This window comes from Aulonocara sp. 'chitande type north' Nkhata Bay, linkage group LG6 (assembly GCF_057382095.1).
Source record: "Aulonocara sp. 'chitande type north' Nkhata Bay isolate Kocher_YH1m ecotype deep benthic linkage group LG6, A_spYH_male_GT1.1, whole genome shotgun sequence".
In the NCBI taxonomy this organism is placed as follows: domain Eukaryota; kingdom Metazoa; phylum Chordata; class Actinopteri; order Cichliformes; family Cichlidae; genus Aulonocara; species Aulonocara sp. 'chitande type north' Nkhata Bay.
In genome coordinates, this window is record NC_141349.1 from 33,137,320 (window position 1) to 33,163,816 (window position 26,497).

The window sequence follows — 26,497 nt, forward strand, 5'->3', positions numbered from 1 at the left end:
GCATGGGTGACATGCGGGAGCTCCCCTGGCACAAAGTAATTCAGGATCATTGCTATCAAAAAGAAAATATAACACAGGTGTAAGGGCTGTGTAATGTGTGCCAGACACCGACCTTGTTGCTACAGTTGCTGACCACATGTCTACTGTGCCCTGTGTCTGAATCTACAGCGGCCGTGGATTAGGTTTCCTTCTTAAGTTAGATTAATTTGGTGTTGAAATTAAGGATTAGACACAGACAAGTGTTGTGACGGAACACAATCGGGTGTGAGAATATACACGGGCTTTTCTTTTTGTAAATACATCTTTCTTTCATGAATGTAGCTTTTCAAAGATGTTTTAAGATCAAATCTATCAGTTTACATTGCCAGTATACAGTGCTTATCACATTTATTAGACCAAGATCTAATCTAAGGTTTATGACACAGCTGTAGCTTCAAGGTATCCATCAGGTACAAAATCACATTTTTAATACTACTAAAACACATTTATTTTTATTAAGTGGCCAAATAGTCATTTACTTGGATTTATGATCAGAAACAGTTTTTAATGGTTGAACATTGAACCTGCACACAAATTAATCAAGTCTAAAGTTCGGTATAAAACATGAAATTATTATTTGCATTAATTATTATCCATGTATATTTTTCAATATATTTTTAAACATTTTTGCTTTGTTTTAATCACAGGTGGACTAATAAATATATTGAGCACGGTAAAACCAAACATAATTGCTCTAAAATATTTTTGTTGAGATAATTTGATTAGTTTGGCTGTACACACACACTTGTGTTCTGATGAAAATGTGAAGAAACTAAATGTAAAAGTAACATATATCATAAATATGTTACTTTACCACCAATGGACTTTGCTGTAAAAAAAAAAAAAATCAATTAAAGAGCACCACCTAGTGGTGGCAGTCTCATGAAGCGGAGATGACGTGTTTATTTATTTTATTTTATTTTTTTTCACCTTTTATTATTTTCTATTTTCTCATTACATAAAAAGGAACACAAACATTTAAAAAAAAGAAAGCTTTGAAACAAGGTACAACATATGAGGAGTTCAATCCCAAACAAAGACTCCATGAAGGAAATTTAAGATTAATAACATCTTGGCTTCCTAGAAAACAGCGACTGACCGAGTACTGAACCCAAGTGGACACGGTCAGGTTTCACAAACATTCTTGTTAGGAGGATGTGTTGGTTCCCAAATGGGTATCTGTTGTTTTGGAATTAAACTTCATATATTGAAATGACCTCAAGACCAGAATTGACAGAATACAAGCATAAAAAGGGAACCACAAGCTTTGAACATTTTAAGCCAAGTGGCTTTTGTGACAGAAGTAATATTTCATGAGTACAAAGAGTATACATTACAGAAACCAGAGTAAGAATGAACACATCCAGATGAGCCTAAGGCCCCCAAAGATTCATCCAAGTCATATCAAAACACTCAACTGTACACAAGAGGAAAGATCCTGAAGGGTTACATCTCTGGTGCTTTTATCATTGGATGACAGATTACCAAAATTCGGCTAAAATAAATCATCGCAGTAACACAAACATGAAGTGCTCCCTTCAGAACCTTTTTTTTTTCAGTGTAAAATAACTACACCTCTCTTAACTGTCATCTATAATGAGGCTGATTCACATCAAGTCCGTCAGCTTAAAGATTATCAACATAGCCGCATTTTGTCCTCCAGATTTTTCGTATCAGCCTTTGAAGATTTAACTCTAAATATGAGTAATGGTCAGTTTCTGGGCATGAATTAAATTACATCTTAATCACAAGGACGTCACAAGAAGCTGAGACTTCCTGTGTTGTTTATGTTTAACACGACTATAAAAAGGTTTTTGGACTGAGTGGGATATGTCTGTGTTTGGGCCCTGTTTTGGAGGCCTTTGAGGTTTGCAGTGCGCTGTAGAGATGGAGGAAGAGGGGCTGGAGGTGGGGGCCGAGAGGACGATAAAGAGCAGGAGACTCTTAACCATGGGTGGTGTCATCCTCCACAAAGTCTTTGGCCTGCTCCGCTGTGATCACGTCGATGTGACTCACCTAAAAAACACAGAGACGGTTAATGACTAATCAATGCTGCACCGACTGAGCAGTAATCGTTTTTCTTAAGAGACAGACACAAAAGAAATTACTATCACTTTTCTGATGGAGAACAAAGACACAAATGAACTTTGAATGCTATTGATTTAAGACAAATGGAGTTTGAACAGAATGCAAAATTATGTTTACAACACTGTCACCACCACTGCATTTTCTCCCTTGAATCCTAAAGCTAAAGTGAAGAAAATAGTTGTTTTTCCCCCCACTGACTTTAGTAGGCTGGGCTGTGTGAGAACAAATGAGCAGCCTCTCTTAAGACTTATTTTTCTTGCTATTGTTGTAAAAAAATAAATAAAATAAAATCACCACCTACTATTGGGAGAAAAAAAAAGTCAAATGCATTTGAATTCTCAGAAACATCATCACGCTGTAAACGATCACCGATGATTGTGAGAAAACTTGCTCAGGTACGTTTAAAACTTGTTAATCCCGGAGCATAGTCTGACTCTCAGTAGATATACAGAGACTCGAAGGAAGAGGCCTCACCTTGTTTCTGAATTTGACACCATAGAACTTGTCGGCAGATTCGAGCAGCTCAGGTCTGAAGGTGGTGGTGATGAACTGGGCGTGGCCAGCCAGCTCAACAATCATATCTGTAATAAGAAGGTTGGTTTGCTTTGAATAAAGTTTCCAATATTTCAGCAACTGTCATTTTAACTTTCTTTTGGTCAGTAAATATTTTCTCCAAACCATGCATCGCACCAGGTCTCACTACAGTTTCATAAGCCTTCCCTTTCACCCCTGATGCTCATCTCCTACTTCTACTAGCTTTCATTTGTTTTCTCTCCAGGCTATCGTCCACCTTCTACCTACTCTTACTACAGAGGAGACTGCGATCAATGATGAGAGGTATTTTTATTAATCAACCCTACTAAGCCATAGGGATTAAATTGCCATCATTTAATCTGTGTAGACACATAACTCATCGTTACCTGAGACAGCCTTTCTGTGCTGTGCGTCCAGGGCCTGGTCGATCTCATCAAACAGGTAGAAAGGAGCAGGGTCACACTTCTGGATGGCAAATATCAGAGCCAAAGCCACCAGAGACTTCTGACCTCCAGACAGCTGCTGCATCTCTCTCATCTCGCCCTGCTTCCCGGTGAAGGACACCTACGCAGGACGTGCATCAAATTAGACCATCAAACTTTACTTGAAACAAAAACAGAGAAATCAATTTCTTTACTGTAAGAACTTTATTATAAGAGTCTCTGATTCATGAAGTTAAACAAATCCTCTGCAATGTTACAACAGCTCTGATAATGATAAAGATAAATTTAGCCCTAAGAGGACTGCGCATTACTCATTGCATGACCAATCTCACCTTGGTTCTTTCTCTGTGTGGGAGGACCAGAAATCATAACAGTCCAGAAATACACATTCACATGTTTCCAAACAAAGACTCAAGGAAACTCAATATACTGAGGGTACTCAAGAAGCACAATTCTACCTCAGAAATGATAAAACTTTATATAATGGGAAAAACTAAAGAGCTGAAGCATTTTGCTTACTTATAGCATCTTCTTCTTATTTGATTATCTTCCATTCATTTTTAAAAAAAAAGCTGATTTATAAATGGTAATCAGTAAAGCCCGTCAACTAACAGCAGATAAAACAACTGAACTGAAAAAGACTCCCACCCTGATGCCGACTCCAGTGAACTGGTCCACGGAGGGAACGCTACTCTGTGAACCGGAGCCCCTCTCGCTGTCAGCACCCCCCTCTCCTTCATCCTGAGACTGGCTTCCTTCAGCATCACCTTTCTTCATCACCAGCGTAGCTTTGCCACCCGGCACCAGTTTCTGGAAAACCTCACTGAAGTTCTTCGACACCTGAGAGGAGCAGAAGGTAAGAAGAGATAGAAAGTGAATTTTAGTCACATTTTGATGAATTTTTCACATTCTGAGAAAATGCTTTAAATTAGTGTTGAACTTCTTCAGGGATAAACCTCTTGCCATCTTCTAGGTTTCACCTCAGTCGAAGTGAGGTCACCACACTGGACCACTCAACCATGTTTGTAGCTTCTGAAGCATTTTTAATGTAGCTTTTGTGTAACTGGGTGTACTAACAGTCTGCCCAAGAAAGATTTGCTCCAGTTTTGGGTGTGTGAAATTATAGTGTGTTATTAGTGTCTTACCAGGAATTTACAATCCTACGATTTACGTATGAAGTGTGCTAGCTTTGGCTGGTAAGTTAGCACTGCTTATCCAAATAAGATCACTTCTGCTTTCCCCAAAAAATGTGGGTGATTTACATACAGGTCTAAGGTAAAAACCATGGACTTGTATCACTGAAGATTTTAATCAGAGTCTGAGCTGCAATGTACCTGTTTGAAGGTGAGCTGAATGGCCTCGTACTTGCGCAGCTCCAAGACATTCATGAGCTCCATGATGGATTTGTAGCCACGGTCCAGCTCATCCTGACGCTTGATTAGCTTTTCCTTCTGCTCGGAGAAGTTGACAAACTGGTCTAGAGCCTTTTTGTTGACATGGCTGTACTTCTTCAGCTCAGTGTTGCACTGCTCCAGTTTTCTGAACAACTGTTGGAGGAGAGGAAAAAAAGTGGAATACAATACCTCATTAGTTCCAGGCAAGATCAGATCTGCTTTAAATCAGTATCATTTTAAATTACGCCTCAAAACATGCTCTCTTTCAAAATTATAATTTAGATTGCTTGTGCATTCATCCATCCATCTTTCAGAAAACAATACTTTTTGTGTCTGTGAAGGTTCTCAGTCATCCAGGTCATCGTAGTCAAAGGAGCTTGCAAAAGAAAAGCGTCTGGACTTCTTTAAGTTGTTTGAAGACGTTTCACCTCTCATCAAGAAGCTTCTCGGATGAGAGGTGAAACGTCTTCAAGCAACTTAAAGAAGTCCAGATGCTTTTCTTTTGCAAGCTCCTTTGAATACTTTTTGTGAAATAACAGTATATTAAGTGATGCACACAGAAAGCCACCAATGTAAAAAATAATAATAATAAAAAATGCATACATGCGTGTTTTAATTTTTATGTTTTTAAAACCTGAACTCACTAATTTGGCAATTTTGCTTTGATGTTACAACTACACTTTCAGGAAATATTGCTCAGTACTTTTATATTTTCAGATTATTTTTCCACTCAAGGACAGGTTTCATAATGCTAGAAAATGAGTTTCACATGTTTAACTAAACATACATTCATTATGCATTTCATGGACGCGTTTTGCACCTTTTATTCATATCTGAAAGAGGACACGGCCTGATCAATTAAGATCTAGTTTAGTCTAGCCTGAAAGTGTCTCACTGTCTCTCCAAACTCTCAAACTATAAATTCATCTCTTTGAGTCACTAATGACCAAGTGCCATTATTACATGGCTCTCTCAAACACTTCTGCAATCAATGGCACCATCATGCCCCCAAGCAGTGTCCTGTGGAGAAAGATTAACTATATGGAGTGTTTATGAGCAAGCGAGCCTATTTTCGGCATTGTTGAGGAGGGGGGCTTACACAAGCACACACGCATAGACACACACATAGTGTGCGCACTCAGACACTTATGAAAGAAGCAGCCAAGTCCACTCAACACACAGTCTTTACCCCCAGTGTCTAGTGAGTCACTAGTGAGTGGGTGGGATGTGATGGCCTTGGGCTTTATTCCTAAAGAGACCTGGCTCTGGCTGCATGTGTATGTGCAGATATTTCTAAATGGATTTGGGGGACAAAATGCACATAAAGACTGACCTCAACCCAGCTATTTCATTATTGTTTGTGTTGCTGCTGTAATGGCTAACATGTGAAATAAAACTGTTCCTGTAAGATTGCGCTGCTTTGCAGGATACTGTCTTTCAGGTCACCAATTTACTCTCACTGATGCCAACAGCTTTTCAGGAGCAAGGCTCTCTACTCAGCTGAACCCCAGAACAAAGGTTATAAGCTAATGAACATTGGTGGGAATAGATTTTGGACCTAAAATAATCAGGCAGACAGTAATGTGATTCCAAGCTAGTGTTGTTCTGTGTCTGTTAAATGTGTGCTAGAGTAATGATTTGAATGTATTTTGTACAATCACCAATTCAACTTCATAAAGTAATGAATAATATGTCAGTGTGTTCAATGACTCGAGTGATCCACAGTGGGTGTGTGGATGTTTTGTGATTTACTCTTTCTGATCCTATGCATGTAACTTGCCAAGGGACTGCCGATTCATATTAGCTTTATGAATTTGAATTTTGAATTTATTTATTTAAAGGGACAGTGCAGTTAAACATAGTTCAAGTGCAAGACATGAGACTGATGTACTGCACATAGGTTTATAGCTACTGCTATGCTAACTAAAGCTAACTAAGCTAACAGTTAATATTGTACATATTTCCTTCTTAAGTGAAACCAATTAAATTAAAATGAATAATTATTATCTTTACCAGTCTATCTATTCATATAAAGTCACTCTAAACAACACATGGAGGATGCCATCAACTGGCTCCTGCACCCAGCACACTCCCTCTTTGAAATAACTGCAAACACTGTGAGAATTATGCTCTTTGCTGTCTTTGTGTGGATGTGGGTGGATGGTGTTTTGGGACGGGATCAATAGGATGTTACTTTGGGCATAACCCGGCTGGTATGAGCCCCTCTCCAAGAATTGAGAGGGTTTCATTGCATAACTGATGTACAGAAGTACAGCAGAGTGGTGGACAGTTTTATAGATGGTGTGAGCTAATCTACAGCTTGCCATCACTAATACTAAGCCACTGATTTTAGCCAATAGGAAACAGGTTCCTCCTATTCTCCTGGCAGCACCAAGGAGTTAGATTAAGAGGTGGCTGAGGACAACAGATACGCATAGACAGTGAATTGTGACTGGTCCAGGAACGCTGAAGTTGTCTTTAAGAAGGTCCAACAAGCTGATCAGGAAAGCTGGGCCAATTCTAGGAGTAGAACTTAAGACTCTGTGTCTGAGAGCAGGATGCTGAAGAAAGTCTTCAGCATCATGGAAAATCCATTCTACCCTGTGCATGCTTCCCTGACTGGTCACCAGAGCAAATACAGTAAAAGCCTCATTGCCCTGAGATGCAGGTCTGAGTGCTACAGAAGATATTTGTCTCACTGTGACTCTATAACTCCTCTCCATTGTGTATGGGAGGTGGGACTCTTACAAACACTTTAACACACGCACAACAGTGCTCTTTTAAATCACTCCATCTGTTCTTTCCAGGATAGATGGATTATTATAATCTCTGATTTTTCTCTCTCTATTATCACTTACCTCATCTGCTCATAGCATAGACATCATTATCACTGTGTCAGTTTCTGCCTATTTGCACTTCAACTCACATGCGAGATGCTGTACATATGTGTATTTCTACTCATACTAAAACTGCTTTTCTTTTTTGTGTATCTTGTTTTTCCAATAAACTGTGCCTTATTCTATGTTTAAAATGCATTTTATTCTGTTTTTGACACTTTCCCACTGAAACTTGTTAGTTTAAAGTGACTGAGCATGACTCCCAGCTCCCAGTGAAAATAAAAGCCCCCAGTGCTTTGTTTCCATTGAGCATGTAAAAGGCAGAACAATTTCCCCACTGAAAATAATAAATATTGTATTTTAATAAACTCCCACTGAAAAATAACACTGTACACTACATGTCTGAAAAGTGCTAGGGCTGGCTGATAAAAAAGAAAAGAAATTTTAAAGCCAGCGGCGAGCATATAACGTCATTAAGCACTGTGTGTGAGTGTGTGTGTGTGTGTGGGTGGCAAGGCGTACCTGTTTGAGTGTGAGGGTCTGGTATTTCTCAAACGCCTCCTGAGGCAGCGAGCCAAGCTCTCTGATTTTCTTCATGCACTCCTCTTTCTTCTTGAGCAGCATGCCCTGTCTGTTGGTCATTTTCTCCAGCTCCTTTGTGTCATGGTTGATGGCGTCATTCTGCTCCTTCTCTATGTTCTTCCATCGCTCCATGCTCTTTATGTGCTCCTTGATCTCCGCCTCAGTCTTGTCAATCAGAGAATCCAGATCTGGGAAAGACATTTGAGGAGGTGATATGGGTTAGATTTTTATCTACACATAGTATACTGCCGAATTCCTGACTTTAAAAAAAGATGACTTTCTTTAATAGTTACTGCAATTTGCTTCGTCTGGGAAAAACAAACAAACAAACAAAAAAAAACAAACAACAAAGATGGTAAGGGGAAGTTTTTTACCAACTTATTTTGGGTGGACTGTTTGAGCCTTTTATTGAATTAGATTTGAGTGGTTACTTTCTTTGATGATGTAACATTTTAAATGCTGCTGACATGTGCGGCACAACATGCATGCACTTTCAGATGAGTTTGCCAACAGTAGCCAATGCTAGCCAGTGTACTGGCAGTGTAAAACCCATCCACATCCACACACCTTTGCTGAATGTGGTTACACACTGAAAGCCTCGACTTTTCTTTCCTTGATCAAAGGAGAACGCACCAAGTTTGTAGCACTGCCACCTCCTTTGATTTCCAACTTGTCACAGACCAGAGAGAGAAAGGTGCTGCAAAGATCACGGCTGGAAAGATCTTTGAGATGTTGTAACTCACTAAAATACGAATAATTACTTAAACTGACTATTTTAAGTGCCATCTAGCGAAGGCCTGCAACTTTTAATTATTTTGTCGACCACTCTCGTATATCCTTAGTTTCAAGATGGCTCGTAAGACTTTGTGTCATCTTTGTTCAGCAGAAGCGATTACATCATTTGTCTTTAGAGCCTTTTCTCAACAACCTACAAAAAGGGAGACAATGTCTCTTACTTTCATTTAAATAAAGAAGAAATTAAGATTTTTCTTCTTTCTTTTTTGGAACAAAGGTAAAACTGACAATAGTCAAGAGTGGATGACTGAATATAGCGCCTACATAAGAAAAGGATGATGCTGTGAATGCCTTTAATTAGTTAGTGCCAATGATGAAATATGAATCCATGCAAATTAAGGGTATTCAGAAACAAGTGCTTTTTGACAACTGCATTTTATCACCTCTGAGTCACTGCACCACATTTATAGAACATTTATACAAATGTGCGACCAGGCAGTCTGTGCAAAAACATATTATTCAAATTGTGATTCGAAGGCATCACAGCCATTCTCACCATCTGCTGGCAGTACCAACTCAATGAAGGTATCCTACAGTTTTTCAATTTACACTCAAATGACAACAATAAATTGAGCCAGACAGGTAATAAATTAACTAAGCATAAGAGATAGAAGACTGGAACGATTTGATTTTTTTTTCTCTGCTTTCATTTTACCCGGAAATGTGCAGTAATGAGCACTACATAGCTACAGATTACACAGAGATACAGATATTTACCTATAGCCTATCTATAGATGAAAAAATAAGACTTAAAAGTCAACGTCAAAAGTTAAGGTATAATTTAAAGTCCAGCTGCAGCCTCTCCTCTCGAACACTAGAGCAGGCAGTGAACCTAGTTGTTAAAGTATTATTTACAGCTGTCAGCTATGCTTTAAGGGCAAAGCCTTTGTGACAGCAGAAGACCCAGATACTTGATCCACCTTTTATATTAGCTCAATGATGTTTAATTAAAAAAAATAACTGAATATTGTGTCCTATATAATTACTGTAAAAAAGGTTTTAACTGAGTCACATTATTTCATGTGTATTTTTAAAGCAAGTGTCCATGGCTTTTTGGGTTTATTTCATTTTCAAAAACCCTTCCTGCCCTGAAAAATAACATTTTCATTATTTTTCCTGGTCTTTAATGACAAAAATCAGTAATTTACTTTAAATACTAAAAACTCTTTAAAAATACTTTTCTTTGTGATCATAATAAAATTAAAACTTATTCCAAAACACATGCTTTCAGGCATTTTCTTTATAAATTCAAATTTAACTTCTGGACAACTGTAAGACAGACTTACATTTAATGAAAGCAAACAATTACAATAGAGGAGCAACCATTAAAAATACACCAACAGGATCCCCTGTAAGTGATTATGTCTAAAGTGAAACCTAATCTAACTTAAACCACTTTTAAGTAGGTATAAACTGTCCTGTTAGTAAAATAATACGTGAGCTTCTATATATGTGTCATAAATGTAGCCACAACCACAGCAGTGACTATTTTATCCCAACATATGAGCAGTAGTACTGACAAACATATCAATAAATTAAAAACCACATACCTTCTGATCGAGCTAAAGTCTCTTTAACACGTTTGTTGATGCCGTCCAGCTCAGAGGTTGTGGCCGTGAGCACCGTGCCTCCCTCCGTCTCACGCAGCTCGTTTAGCTCCTGTGAAATACAAAGTGAGGGAACATCAAAATAGTAGAATAAATAAAAAGGGAGGGTCATTCAAACACCCCTCTACCTAGAAAATGAAAACATTATTTATAATTAAATCGGCTATATCCAAGAATTAATTTGTAACAGACCACAATTTAACAGCAGAAAACAAAGAATCAGAACTTAAAATAATCTGACTTTGTTAATATGAAAAGGGAAATAATTCAACAAACATACACATATAGATCATGTGACAAACATATTCTACAAGCAAAGTGCTTAAAGGGATGATGTACCTGCTCCACTTGGTCAAGACGTTTCCTTAAGTTCTCATTGAGATATGTTTCCACTCTGGTCATGATGCCCTCAAGCTTGATTCTCTCATTCAGCAACTGTCTGTTGTCCTGCAAGTGAATAAAGACATCGAAGCACAAAAGTTACTTATGTGATATTTTCACTATGTGTTGAAATACCAGTGATTTGATATTTGAATGGGTTTTTCTTGCTTTGTTTATCACATAAAAGAAATCTCTTGCATGAAATGGTGCTGTCAGAGTGACGGATGTGTGAGGAGTGATAGTCATTTATCTAAAAGCCAATTTTGCAGTTTCTGCCTTTATAAACATCCTGACAATCCTAAGATGAGAGCAACTTTAACTGTTCAGTCTACACAGAATACAATCTGCTAAAAATAAATAAATAAAAATTGTGTATACACTTATCTGCCTCAGCGACAGTTATCAGTGAATGTTATGTAAAGGAACAAGTCTTTGCCCACTTATGTCGAAGCAAATATCATATTAACCAAAACCCATGAAAACTAAACCAGGAGTTCTGTTGCAGGTAATATAATCTGACAACAGCAAACATAACAGAACCATATATGAAAGGCTTCATGTTGTGGGGGCGGAGTTGTTGCACAACGATGGCAGGAATGGCTGAAAGTTCAATGAGGGGAAAGCCGAGAGCAGCTGGCCGTGAAAGAGAAAGACAGGGCAATGCTGTATCACAGGAACATCCCACACACAGCTGCTGCCTGCTTCTCTCACCTCAGTCAGAGCATGTGAATACACTAGGAGGAGGCAGAAAGCGAAAGGACACCGAGAAACAAATGTAGGTAACCGGCATGTTCTCTGAACTCCATGTAAGCACGCACAGATGCTGCCACAATTTCAGATTCAACACATTTCTAAAAGACAGTAATTATTTCACTGGAACATTTTTCTTAAATGTCTCACAGTTGATACATAAGTTTTTTGTTTTTTCACATCAGTGTGATTTCCCCCCCTGAAAAACCTGAATAAATTGCACAATAAAGTTTTGAGCAATAAACTGCTGTAAACTGATATAGCACAATTACACAAATGAAAATTCATGTGTGTGTGTCAGTTATTTTACAGTGCAGAAACACTGTCACAAATGCTGCAACAGACACAGTCTGTGTCCACTGACCTGCTGCAACTGACGAATCTCATCGTTGAGGTCGTCGACACGCCTCTGATCTTCCAGGCTGAGCTGAGACAGCAAATCTGTACCGAGCTCCGCCTTTAGCGACTCTCTGGTGGACTCCATGGCATGGAGGCTGGCCTCCAAACTCTGAAGGCTGCGTTGCTGGACAGAGAGAGAGAAAAAACGAAGGAACGTTAGACAGCAGTGGGCAACATTAAGACAATAATGGGGACAGGCTGAACCTGAGGCACAGACCAAGTTAAACATCAATAACAAAATCTGGTCATAGTGATCTTGAACACAGGGTTTTTATACAGGTTACAATACACTACAACAATGAGGTAATATTACCTTGGGCATGAAAGTCTTCTCTGACTGCTGCCTCTTCTCCTTCAGCATCTTCATTTCTGACAGAATACTGTCTCTGGATGCCTTAAACTTCCTCTGCTGTGTCTCGATCTGCTGCATCTGATTCATCAGTTGGTCAATCTCATTGTTGATACGTGGAGGTGGCAGTTAAGGAAGTATATGCCAATTTTTACTACAGACGAGCATTTTCAGTTTTTCTTAATAGCCACTCTTGAGCTAATCACAGTTACGTCATATTGCAGTGCCTATTATAAGGTCCCTGATGCGATGCATTGTTAAATCGTTATTACCATTTCCCCAAGCAAGTTAAGTGCTGGGACTGCAAGAAACCTGGATATGCAGCCCATGAAACCCATTCAAGCATTGAAACACTAGTGACTTACACAATAAATACAACTGTATGTCAACTCAGCTGAGCAAACATTACAAACCAACATAAAACATGCCAGACAATGAAAACACCTGCAAACTGCAATATTTACAAGAGTAAACACTACATTTCAAACCTCACAAACAATCTGATATAACTAGTTTGATGTGACCTGTCGCAATGCAACAATTAAATTACCCCCAGGTAAAAAAGTGTAACATACACTTAAAAATACACTTGTGACATACACTTTCCAAAATGATATTAATGTTTTCAGTGCTTTTGCTAGTCCCCAAGCTGAGAAAGAAACAAATTTTCCCTTATAGCAAAAGAAGAAAAAAGAAATGAGTTGGTGCAAGATTAATGAATGTCACAGAACAATGATACAATACATAGCACATAAACACCTGATTACCCTGTTAGTTTAAGTGTCATACTTTTCTTCTAATAGGTCTTGAACTAGAGATTAAAATCACCAGTTGTGCTTCTAATGCCACAGGAAGAAGGTTCCACGTTTAGAAGTCAGTTTTTGGTTTTGTTAATTTATTTGTTTTTGTTAGTCAACCAAACTACTTGAAACGGTTAAATAAAAAGGATAAGAAATGATTCAGCTTTAATTAAGCACTTTGGCACAGAATCCCTAAACAACAGAGACAGTTTTGTTGAAGCTGAAGCAGCAAACTGGAAGGGCACTCAGAGAGTTGATCTTCTGCCAAGGCCAAAGTCACATTCAGCTATTTTAAGTGACTTGGATCTAAAATTAAAGCATGTAAAGGGTTCTTCTTTTGCACATACACCACCTCTTCCCAAAGTTTCAAGAAATTCAGCCTGGTTCAATTTTCTGTAATCGTACTGACAGACACACAAAAGACACTGATCAGATAATGAGTAAAGTCATGGGGCATGTTGTAGGCTATTTAGTGCTCCAATAATGTGATTGGGCTTTTAGGGAAGGAGGTGTCTCTAAAATCAAAGCAGAGGATTAAGAAGGGCTGCACATGCTCATCATTAAGTTAATTTAACAGACAGGCTTATTGATCTTCAAAGGACTGCAAAACTCCTGTGGCTCCAGGACTCAATGAACACCAAGACCAATCAATGTAGTGATATAAAAAGGACTGAAGGAAAGTGGATTTTCCTGCCTGCTGACCAGAGAAGACTGAGAAAACAGATGTTCAAAGATAATCTGACAAATGTGAACAGATAATATCAGGCTGCAAACAGTTTTTTTCCATAGAAAAACAAGATAAATTAGCACAACCACATAAAATCAGGTACATTTAAAATTTCTGTTTCACATAAAAACTGTATGAAGTTTCACTGCAATGTAATGGAACAGTGAAGACGGCAACTAAAAGAAGGAAGGAAGGAAGGAATGGCTGGGAGCTCATGCTTATTGACAGGGCAGAGGTGGAGAGTGAAAAACAAGGTGTCTTAAATAATTAATTCATTCTCTGACTCACTCCTCTGGGGAGTGAAGTGAAGCACCATGTCATCGGCACAGATGCCCATTTCGCCTACTGACTCATACATATACGTAATCACCAGGTGCGCACACACCAAGCAGCATACGCTTTACTGGCTGTGAGTGAGTGAGAAGCTACACACCATAACACAGGTGTGCAAACAGACATTTAATCATACTGGGCCGGAAGTGACCATATTCATAAATACATCGCACATGCAAACACAAATCCTCTGTGATCCACTTGTTTGGCCTTCATGAGCTGTCCAGCAGTGAGTCATGGCTCTGGCCGATATGACCCAACACACACTAATCCTTCTTGACCCGATTAAACTCTGCCACAGCGTCCCAGCTAGGCTCCAACTGGCCTTAAGGTAGCTACACAACCCAGACTGATTTAATACACAATTAAAACAAAGGTTCAGCCATGTGACATCACTGCATAATTGAATGAGGGTGGTGTAACTTTCAATAACATAGTTTTATACAGAAAACAGCTCCAATTTAAATTAAAATTTTAGTCCTAAGAGGGTGCAAAGTTTTCTGTTGTCAACACAAAGCAATGTTTACTTTAAAAGTCAATATGAAAACTATTTTAGAAAGGCTAGTTTTAACTGTACATCATGATTTAAACCTTTCAGGCAAACACAATCTCTATCCTGAAAAGGAAAGAAAATCTACTTGGCTCTAACAGATACCGATTATTAACTGTCTGTCTCCAGTGTTTATGAATTTCATAACATTTCAAAGTGGGAGATGTCTGTTTAGTCATTTTCAAATTCAGTCTTGAATCACATACTCCCTTTTCCCTCGGTATTCCAGTCAAACCCAGGCCATTTTTCTATTGTCAGTAAGTCTAAGCAGGGGGCCAAAACTCTGCCTCACTAATAACGCGATTCTTCAGTGAAGCTTTCAAGTTTGCTCATACTCTCAACGGACAGCAACACACAGCGCTCTAACATCAACATGATAAACAAACTCGCCACACGTTTTAATAGAAAGGATATGTTCAATGTTCCTGCGCAGGTTTTCATTGAGTTTGGCCTCCAGCTCACCCAGCTCCTCCTCAGCCTTCCTCATGTCTTTCTGAAGCTCCAGGCGAGACTTTCTGGTATCATAGTATCCTCCTGTCAGAGCTCCACGGTGGCTGACTTGGTCACCTAGTAAGTAACAAAACAATGATATGAATGTTCTCAACTGGAGTATTTTGCACTGAGAATTGTTGAAGCTGTATTGCATTTCACAGCAAAGCTTACCCTCCAGAGTAATACAGTCCATGGTGAAAGCTCTTGCCAACTGGGTGGAAACCTCCATGCTACGACAAATGAGGGTCTTCCCAAACACGTGCTTGAAGGCTTTGTCAAAGTTGGAACTGTAGCGGAGCTTGCTGATCATTGGGATGGCATCCTGATGGAGAAAAATGAAACAAACAAACAAAAAAAATCATTGGTAATAATGAAACTAATTTGTCAGTAGAAATCTTGATGAGAAAAATGGAATGAAGAGGACTGAACAAAGGGAAAGTTGAATGCAGTTTTTATGTTAACTGCCACTGTCAATTACTGTATACCACTATTTGCTAGTAGATTCAAAATTTAATACATGCAAAGCGCCCATTCATGTCAGGTACTTACGTTGGTTTCTGGGTAGGCGGTGTCTCTGACGTCCAGCTTGCTCAGAGGTAGGAATGTGACTTCTCCAGGCAAGTTCATTTTGTTGAACTCCATGAGTATTTTAGTGCTCACTTCATCAGTCTCCACAATGTGGTAAAACAGCCTTAAAAAAAACAAAGAAACAAACAAAGACGAAAAAACAAAACAAACAAAAGTAATTTTTTACTATAAATCATAAATTGTTTATAAAATCTACAACACCTGCTCTGTGAGTAAACATGAAAACTCCCATTTGATATTTAAAAATTTTAACAGGTTCTAAAGAGGAAGAATAAAGCAATAATAAAAAAGCCCAAGGCAGATGGTATACTGATACTACAAACGGGGGAGTAACTTCAGACTAAATATTTTAAACTGACTGGGCTGATGGCTTCCCACGCAGCAACCTGCTCCTTTTACCCACCGGGCACATTTGTATAATCTTGCATAATAAAAGGACTTGGAGCCAGAAAGTGTTGTTTTCATTTCAGCCTACACAGACATTTGAATGAAAATACAAAAGCAAACCACACCTGGTCCCAGCTGTAACCTCCACGCAGGTGTAAAAAGCAGGCTCACATTCAAAGTTATTCATGACGATGCCATGATAACCATTGATGACATGCTGGTTGATGCCCTTTCGACGGAAATGCTCAAGGACTTTGTTGATGCTGTCAATACCGTTCAAGATGGCCTGGAGGAAAGATCTACATTCTCAGTATGCAAAATAACACACAAAAAAGCACAGAAAAATAAACTCATATTGTATGAGCCATGAAAAAAACCCCAGGTCTGTATTAACTCCATGGTGCAATCCTACACTGAAATATACACTGCGAATATAAAAATGTGAGATAGATATAGCCCATCAAAGGCTGGAGACGGATGAGTCAGCCGGGAGTAATGTAAGAAAAATAAATGTAGGACATTTGTCCATGAAGCTACACACAGCCTCCTTTCATCTGGGCAGACATTATTCAGAAGTGATATTTGATTGATGTATATGCCCCGAAGAAATGACTGGATGAGGCAGAAAGGAGTGAGTCATATGTAAATTTAGCTAGCTATCATAAGGTGCCAGTAGCGACGCAGATGAATGATTCCATTTGATATATCTATTCTGACAACCGGCTGAGTCACAAAGTGAGTCGGTCGCTGTATTAAGGTGGGCTCGTTTAGAGAGCGAGGCCTCTTTTTCTTTTTTAAACTTGGGATTTGATTTATTTTCTCTTGCCCATTTCTTCGCTAACAGCTCTTCTGTATGTAAGTGCGTGTGTGAACTATAATGGCAGGTCTACCTGTGGCTTACAAGTGACATCCTGGGAAAGAGGAAGATAAATCCATGTACTGTGTGTGTGTGTTCAAGTAAAAGGATTCAATCCTCTGAAAAAAAAAAAAACCATCCACTTCTGTGCCCATACATGCATAGTCACACTTTCACTTGTATCCAGGTGGAAGCATTGGGGATCCTATAGTTGCATTATGCACGTCAATAATTTCGCAGTCATGTACAGTGACACAGACCTTGCCGGTGGCTGCTCTGAGGAGCTGCTGTTTTTTCTCCAGGTCCTCTCGTTTGGCTGCCAGAGCCTGCTGCTCTGCGTTCTCCTCACGCCACAGGTAGCTGGGCAGATACAGAGAGTCACACACTGTTACACTTATGTCACCAGAAGCACTAAAACGCAAGTGCAGTCATGACACTAAAACAAAAACAAAAAAACCCCTTCAAACTAAAACTCTCTTTTATAAAGGGTTACATCTTTTATCTCTGTATTCCTTCATCTTGGAAATAGATTATGAAACCAACACAGCTGCTGATTCATAGTTTGAATGTATTTAAACATAAATATTCATTCACTTTCACATAATTTCAAGTCAAGCTGTTTTTAATTGCAAACTGTAACTATCATCCTCAAGTAAAAATATATCATCTCGATTCCCTGCCAAACCATCTCATTGTTTCGGTTTGAGTAAATTCATCATTTGTTCTCATTTTTAGATATGCTACTAATAGCTTGCAGCTGTCATTTTGCCTTCTCACCCGACAGACTGCGCAGCGGATCACAGTGATGGGTGCATAATTAAAAATCTGACATACACAAACTATTCGTGGAATCTGTTTTACATGCTGACAGTAATAAGGGTCTTGCTGAATTTAATAGAATTCAGTTTAAAAAAAAAAGAAAGATCACAACCTCTTTTTATGCTTAAGGCAAATTATGCGTTTTGAGTGTCATTCCTAATAATAGCTGGAGAATGTGAATGCTGCCTTTGTCGTGCTTCAAGAAACATGGAACAATATTGCGCGTTTTCACTAAAAAGCCTCATGACACAATTCAACCACCCTGAAGGACCTTTTAAAGGCAAGGAAACTGTGGCAGCAGAAGCCTGAGGTATCATCCTCTGTGTTACATAAACACACCTCATTGTTTAAGTGGACTGAGAAGGCCTGGTGACATTCACAGGAGACAATACACTGGCATCTATCTAAAGGTTGCCAAGCGGAAACAGCATACTGGCTAAAAGAAAGGCTAAACAACAACCTTTCAACTCAATTCAACATGCAGGTCTGACTTATGTAAAGCTTCATTTTATCATGAGATGTCAAACTAATCAAAACTGCACACTAAAAAAAAAGTTTAAAATATGACTGAATTTTATACATTTACATCTTAAAGATGTGAGGTCAGAGAGAAGATTAAAAACAAAGACGAGGTCCTTACTTTCTTTCGCTCTGCAGTTCATCTTTCTTGTTCTTCACTTCATAATACTTTTTGTCCAGCTCCTCCACACGGGTCTTGACCTCATTCAGATCTTGATCGAGTTTCTAAAGATACAAGTTTGAAGTGAGACACATTAACCTGCCAGGATGTCAGATCAAAACAGCAGAAATGTTTTTCTAAACGACATATATCACACCACTAATCCGAAATAAATAAATGCAAAATTATTTATTTTAAATCTGTGTAAAGTTAAGGAGCCAAATGAAAGTCTATGCCTTGTTGACTGTTTTTTTTTTTTTTTTCACTTTTTTGTTGTGGATTTTGCACCAAATGTTCACAAGTCATGTAATGAAAAGCTTAGTCTCAAACTGTTAACTTCATAATAAAGATTTGTTTCCCCCTTTCAAAATTTCCCACCAGTCCATCCCCTAGAAACATTTTTTTTTACCACTTCTTCAAGCTGTATGCACAAGACTGCAAAATACCAAAATAAAAGGGAAAAATAAGTATAGGTTAAAATGTTCCAGTAAAAACAGTGTCAGAAAAAAAGAATAGCTAGTTATTTCAACTAGAGCAACAAAAGACAGGAAAGCAAAACTCAGTGTGCAATTCTTTTTCATGGAAAAGGAGGTCTGAAACATTTTGAATTATCTTACGTTATACTGCTCGAGGTTCTTCTCCTTGTTTGCTTCTGTGTCCTCCAGGTCTTTGTGGATGGCAGCAATCTGCCTCTTTTTGTCATTGATAGCCTGGTCCAGAGACTTCAACTCCTTTTTGATCCACTTGTCCCTTTCTTCCTTAGAGGTGAACTGACTGCCACGACCCTGCTTAGCATACAAGTCTGTCCTCTCTTGTGTAGCTTGAGCTAATCTGCAAGACAACAAAGGGGGATGATAGATTTATAAACTGAACCGATAATTTTCTTTGGCTCTCCTTCCTTCCTGTATTCAAATGTTTGTATAACACATGCAATAAAATAATTTTACAACGGAATTCGCAAATATCTCATGTGAAGACACCTTTAATCTCTCACTATCAAATTATATTTAACTCAGGTTGACTGACTCATTGAATCACGCCCGGTCACCGCCTGCTCGGGGAATGATAACTGAGAATGAGTCATCCCTACCTGGAGATGCCCCGCTCCTCCTTTTCCTTGACCATGTTGAACTTGGGTTCAGTCTCCTGCAGCTCTTTTTGTTTCTCCTCAATTTTCTCCAGGAGCTTCTGACGCTCCTTCAACAAGCGTTTCTGGAAGATCAAGAGCAGATTATTAATCCAACAAATCTGACAAATGAAAGGTTAAGAAAAGAAGAGTTACATGTGAGGAAAAGTGTTGAAGAATAAACAATCCTCATGACAATTATGAAAAATGTATACTTATATTTTTAGGGCTGTCAAAGTTAACAGGATAATAACGCATTAATGCTTATTCCTTTTAACACCTCTATTTTCTTTCGATTAACACATGCGTGCTTGGGCTGTGACCTGTGGCCCACCATCCTTAGATTGGGGTGTCTGGAAGTGAAGCATCAGAACATTGTGAATGATAAGCAGAAATGGATGAAGAAAAGGGTCGTTTGAATAACAAGTTTAGCTTTAATGCTCTGCCAGACGGTTCCCTTGAGAAGAACAAAATTATTTGTACAATCGATGTGAATCGAGTTAACACCGTAGTACGTGAAGTCTTAAATACTGCTTCCTGGCCAAAAACACCACTGATAATGTAATAAAATATATACATTTTTAAAAATCTGCAATTAACTGAGAGTTAACTATGGACAATCACGCGATTGATCGCAATTAAATATTTTAATAGACCGACAGCCCTAACACATTTACAACAGATTTATATAAAAGGTATCTACTGGAAGAGAATCCTATAAAAAGAGCATTAATATTCAGTAAACCAAAATGTGCTAGTATTAATAGAAAATGTAACTGACAACTGATTTGGACAAATTCCTTTGTGAGATGGCTGTGCTCACTTTTTTCCCCCCGTGGTTTGATCAGCCACCTCAAAGCTGATCAAACCAGGATCCCCTGTAGCTAGAGAGGCTTTTCATTTTGCTCCAATAACTTTTGGCTGGTGTTGTGCCAGCCGCAGCCAGGTGGGCTTAATCCAACCACTAGCCAGCATGCTGCCTGGGACCCACCATGAACCATAAAAACTGAGCCAATAGAGCTGTTATGTATAATTATCGTCTTCATACTCACATGTGCACACAAACACCAAGCCATATGGAGAGTGATGCATGCCAATTCTGTACACGAAACCTCATGCCAGGGATGATGTATAGTGGAGCTGTAAGCAGAGTCTGATACGCAACCTGGTGCTTACTCCGTTTTGCTTCTCATCCCATCCCACAAGCCAACTGCACATTTTTTTGCACTGGTTGACCTGTTTTAATATTACTCATGATATTAGATATTATACAGATACTGGATGCATGATCACATACATTAAAATATAGTTATATTAAACTGACAAGTAACAGCTGCATCCATTAAATGAAATAAATACCTTTAAAACACCTTAACCAAAACCACATATTATTAGTTTTGTAAGAATGAAGCACTTGAATATTTGGATCAGTGCCTTTTGGTTTACTGATTAAGTTTTATGCTGTTTTCTTTTGGACATTCTCGGAATAATATCCCACCATACTAAATAAAATAAGTCATGATTTGGGGATTTCTGGTTTTATAAACAGACTGAAAAATTGACAGACACCCTTGCCAAAATTCTTGAAAAGTAAAGCAACCTTGGACAAGTAATAATAATAATAATAATAATAATAATAATAATAACAACAACAACAACAACGGATTGGATTTATATAGCGCTTTTCGAGACCCTCAAAGCGCTTTACAATTCCACTATTCATTCACTCTCACATTCACACACTGGTGGAGGTAAGCTACAGTTGTAGCCACAGCTGCCCTGGAACAGACTGACAGAAGCGAGGCTGCCATATCGCACCATCGGCCCCTCTGGCCAACACCAGAGGGGCTGGAAAGTACCCACATTTCCGGCTATAACAGGGGTGAGTGGAGTGGATTAAAAGAGAAAAAACTGCCAGCCTTTTCTTTATACAGAGATGGTAAAGGGAAAGAGGCAGGGGGAGTGTGGTTGGTGCATCATCACGTGTTTAGAGTGACGCAGATGGGAGGCTTCCGTACCCTCTGTTCACTGTTGCCTGCCAGCTCGTCCTGCAGGTCCTTGGCCTTCAACTCGAGTTTGGTCCTCTGCTTGATCTGCTCCTGGCGCTCTGCCGACAGCTGCTCTCTCTCCTCCTTCATGGCAGAGATCTTAGACTTCAGCTCTCGCACAACACGCTCCGTTTCCTACACAAAGAGAGCCAAAATAAAGAATCATTGTATGAGGGGAAAACAAAACAAAACAAAACAAAAAAACCCACAACAACCTACTTCCTTTACAGCGACTAAATGATGCGTCATTTATTTAACAAGGTCACAAAGATGAGCTGATGACATTAACCATCTAGAAATGCGTGATATATTTAGATAAGCAATGATATATTAGAGAAAAAAAAAAAGAGGTCAACAAACATTAGATGTGAAAATAACACACAAAAGTAAAATTTAATTGCATTTTTTTGTGGTTATGGTACCTGAAATGTTGCACTGAACAAAATCAAACAATATTAACAAATGACTTTGTTACTAAAACACAAAAATGTCAAAGTAGATCAATTACCAGAGCACAAACACATCATTCACGGTCATTTACAAAATACTGTAACACCATCTTAAATATCATTCTGTGATGAGATTTCACTGAAGCCAAGCAATGGTTGTTGGGGTTTTTTGTTTCTTTACCTCCACTTTGTCTCTGGCATCTTGCTGAGCATCACGCAGTTGTCTGGACTTGTCTCCACAGGTTTCTCTCTTGGTGGACAACTATTAAAAGAGCCAAACAAAGTACAAAAGTCTTGTTACTGAGGCAGTAAAGTCTACTTGATACTGGCATTTGTTCACATTTAATTAAGTTTATAATGATGTCTAGGACAATAGAATTCGTGTTTTACTGCATAAATAATGCAACTGGGTTGCAACATGGGTTGCGTTACATTCTTACGCCTGCATCAAAATACAGAGAAGTCTATGTTTTGTGTTTTTTTTCTGCATGTGTACTTCAACGTTTTTCACAACTTTATTACCTCATCCAGCTTGGCACGGGTTTCATTCAGCTCCTGGTTGTAGATTGTGTACTCCAAAGCTCTTCTCATTTTGTCCCACTTCTGGTACTGAGCCAGTTCTTCCTTTTCATCTTCCAAGGTGTGCAGACGCTCCTCGATGTATTTCAGCAGTTCATTGATCTTCTCTCGCTTCCCCTCTGAGGAAAACACACAGTGGATTGTTTTCAGGTTTTTCTCTTTGTAACTCCTTCACCAAAGGTATACAAAATTAAGCAGTACTTCTGTTATAGAAACAATTTAATGCCACGGGTTACAGTCATGCACAACGGTGACTGTGATGGAAATCCGACAGTACTGCTATAAGACAGTGGAAATGGAGTACGTTTTTCTATACATTTAAGTGCTTTGACGACCACACAAACAATGAAACTAAAATGCTGCAGGAAGGAAAGCCCTGGAATGGATCTGAACCAGGAACATTCTTGCTGTGAGGCGACAGTACATGTGACACAAATTACAAATCCTGCCTAAGGCTAATGAAACATGGTACATATAGATATACATTATAAAGCCTTTTCAAAACAATCTAGCTGATGTCATGTAATAACAAAACTGTTCACAGACAATTAAAAACATTAATGAATTAAAATCTACCAATCAACGGTTGTACAAAATGAAAGGTATTCAAAAGCGTTTACCTGTCTCCTTCATGAGGGAAATACTCTCCTCTTTGCGTTCATCATACACTCGTGTCCCTGCCACCTCTCTCAGCAGCTTTAGACGCTGTGAGTCAGGGGCTGTGGCCATTTGGTTGATCTACATAAAACAGTAACATAAGGTAAATTTTCCAAATATCTGGTGTACCTCTGAGATATTCCTATCAGAAAACAAATGATAATAATTATAATTAATTAATGATTTTTTTTTTTTAAATTAACATCAATTATTTAGTCTACTAATACTCTTAGTTTTTGGAAAACAGACTAAGGTAAATAAATAGTGAGGACAACACTGTTTTACTGTCTGTTCGACTAGAACTACCCACCCAATGACCACTGCTTGAAGAATGAAATTCATTTCACATCACCAAAAACTACTGTGCATTAAATTAGGCTTGGCACTGCACTTGTCTCTCACCTTTCCCTGCTTGACAATGTAGTAGGGGTTACTCCGAGAGAAGCCAGCACTCTCCAAAAGGTTCATGACATCATTCTTACTGCAACAAGAAGAGTGCATAGAATAGATGGAATCGCACATGTAGTATTGGCCTTTGGCAAATTTAACATGGACAGCTGATCCCTCGCAATACTTACGTCACCATCTTCTTGTCTAAAAAGTACTGGTCCTTCTTTGCTCCAATGACACGACGAAGGGAGACTTCCTCTTTGTCAATCTAGAAAGAGATGCATTTATCACTGGGCAAGCTGAGGGTCACACAGAGGACGATAATTGGCAGGTTATGCCACAGTATCACCAGGCTGCAACATTTCACAGACATCCGGCCTTCATCATCAGAATAAGAAGGACTGTGTGTACTGAAGGCAACGCAGTGCAATCAGTGGTCTTCATAACAGTCATCACCAGGAGAGACTTCAATATTCAATATGAAATGAACAACTTAAATTGGAATAAGGATGTTCACCATTTTAATACCCAAGATTAAGAGTCTTGTTACAAAAGAAAGCATAAAAGGGTTGATGTTGCTGATTTTTTGGATTTTAGTTTATTGTGTTTTCCTTTTTTTTATTTTGAGGTTTACTTTGATACAAACCAATGTAAACAATAATGCAAATTTAATTGTGAAACAAATATCAGCACTGAAAAGAGACTATATGATCATACACGTTTAGCCACAAGCTGCTCAGTGACCATTTATTTAACACATACACACACATTCCTTGAGAGGCCTATGGAATTTTTTAAATAATATCACAATGGAATCAAGCTGAAAATACAGTAATAGAATAAATTTGAAATGTTTGCCATTCCTACCGGCAGTCGGTTGTCAGAGTTGTCAAATATAATCTCCACAAAAGCCGAAATGACACGTGGACCAGTTCCCTCCTACAGTGACAGGGAGAGAGAGATTTTTACACAACGAGGTTTTGGCATCTACCAAAGAGGTTTTAGTCAAAGCTAAAGCAAAATCACTCACACTGTGATAAAAGTTAATTAAAAAAACAAAACAAAAAACATTTTTGCCAATTGGCACAGGTAGAAAAATGCAAAGATTTTGATTGAGAGTAATCTGTTATTTAGCAAGCATTCTTGCATTCATAGCTTCCCACTAAAGGCTCATGTTCCCAGTACATTTTCCTGTACTTACATGGAGCAGGGCCAAGCGTTGTTCAGGTCGCAGGTGGCTGAATTCATCACTGAGCACAAACTGGATGGCTAAAAAAAAGAGAACGGGAGTTAAAGTCTTAGAAGTCTAAATGTTTGAATTCTATATTGCAGCAAGTTTTGAGGCTTCATACCATAGAAAAAGTTACTTTTTCCTGATCCATTCCTCCCAACTGTAAGACGAAGGGAAAAATAAACACAAAATGAGGATATGGTGACATACAGTACATAAAGTATCCGAAAAACCTGATTAGCAACTCAGGTGCAATACAAAATAATTATGGAAAGATGTGGATGAACACATACCGATGACATTGTGCTTTGGGCTAAAAGGGTCTACCACAGTTTGGTCCCTGTAACTTCGGAACCCCTGAATGATCACCTGCACAGGGAACCAGAGACCACCGTGAACACACCGACAACAACATCAGCTGTTTCAGTGCAATATTTTAACCACATGCTACAGTTAAACATGGTCAAAGAGCTCCTGGGTCTATGAATATTTGTAAACATAAGGTGTGTAAACTGTTTATGCTGAATAGCACCATCACAGATAAAACGAGGCAACAGGGCCTTGGCTGATGGTCACTCTGATGGTCTACCGCTACTTTCATTCAGGACATTTTTGAAGGTTTGAAATCAACAATGCCGAGTTAGCCGACAACTATACAATAAACTCTCGTATTCTGCATCATATGCAACATTAAACGTTATAACAACAATGAAAAGAAGCATACAAATCGGAAAACCTGAGCCTGGCCTAGTTGCGTTAGCTTAGCATCTCGAGAGGGGACAGGCAATTCACTTCTACACTAATTCAAATAGCGCTAGCTAACGTTAGCTAGATAGCTACACAACGTTTGCCGTTTATGGAGTGCCTGTACACAGTTTTGCAATCCAATCAACGTTATACTTTGAGTGAAGCCTCGATAGCTATATATTTATCATTCAGTGGAAAAACGTTAAGCTGGCCTAAATCTTGTTATTAGACCAGTAACAGTCGGCAACACGCATCAGTCTGGTCTCGTTAGCTTACCTGTTTAATATACATGGCTGCTTATCCAGGGCGTCCCCTCTGCAAATTTGGAGATGAAACACTCCCTGCGCCAAGCTGGAGAAACCACAACTATAATAATCCAAACTTAACAATCAAACTGTTGCATTAAAAATCATAAAATACTGTAAGGCAGGAAAGAATAACATGGAAAATGGCGGCGGGGGCGGGATAGAATGGATGATACCATTTTGTGAAACTGGGTTGTAGGGATATACTTGCACTATATTCCTACATGTGGGGAAGCTAAATAATTCATATGAAAGGTAAAAATTCAAATATAACAATAATATAATGTGTATCTACGGTTGGGTTACGTTTGTGACATAACATTAGGTCTTTTATTATTGCTGTTTATTCGCCTTTCTTTTTGTTTAGTTGGTACAGTCTAGCAGTCTGCGCTCTGGGCGCCAAAATTGTTTTGATGAGCAGCATTGGGAAATATAAGACTAAAAGCGGTAAAAAAAAATAAAAAAAAAATCATCATAATGACTGTGGTAATAATGATCAACATTGTTGTATTAATGATTATCAAAATTATTTATAG

General features: G+C 38.6%; 1 protein-coding gene across 1 annotated transcript; it reads right to left on the reverse strand.

Moving 5' to 3' along the window:
- Positions 1-933: 933 nt before the first annotated feature.
- On the reverse strand, positions 934-26,130 carry smc3 (structural maintenance of chromosomes 3). The gene is made up of 29 exons (XM_086296401.1): positions 25,933-26,130; positions 25,203-25,278; positions 25,031-25,069; positions 24,880-24,947; positions 24,546-24,617; positions 23,867-23,946; positions 23,691-23,769; positions 23,252-23,369; positions 22,575-22,750; positions 22,234-22,314; positions 21,574-21,738; positions 19,520-19,641; positions 19,047-19,260; positions 18,391-18,494; positions 17,192-17,291; positions 16,201-16,361; positions 15,650-15,791; positions 15,272-15,422; positions 15,023-15,175; positions 12,163-12,314; positions 11,815-11,973; positions 10,659-10,766; positions 10,263-10,371; positions 7,858-8,105; positions 4,439-4,651; positions 3,753-3,944; positions 3,048-3,225; positions 2,602-2,708; positions 934-2,055 (listed from the first exon to the last, which is right to left on the reverse strand). The coding sequence occupies exons 1-29, from the start codon at positions 25,945-25,947 to the stop codon at positions 1,984-1,986; spliced, it is 3,654 nt and encodes a 1,217-aa protein (XP_086152527.1). The 5' UTR covers positions 25,948-26,130; the 3' UTR covers positions 934-1,983.
- Positions 26,131-26,497: the final 367 nt, after the last annotated feature.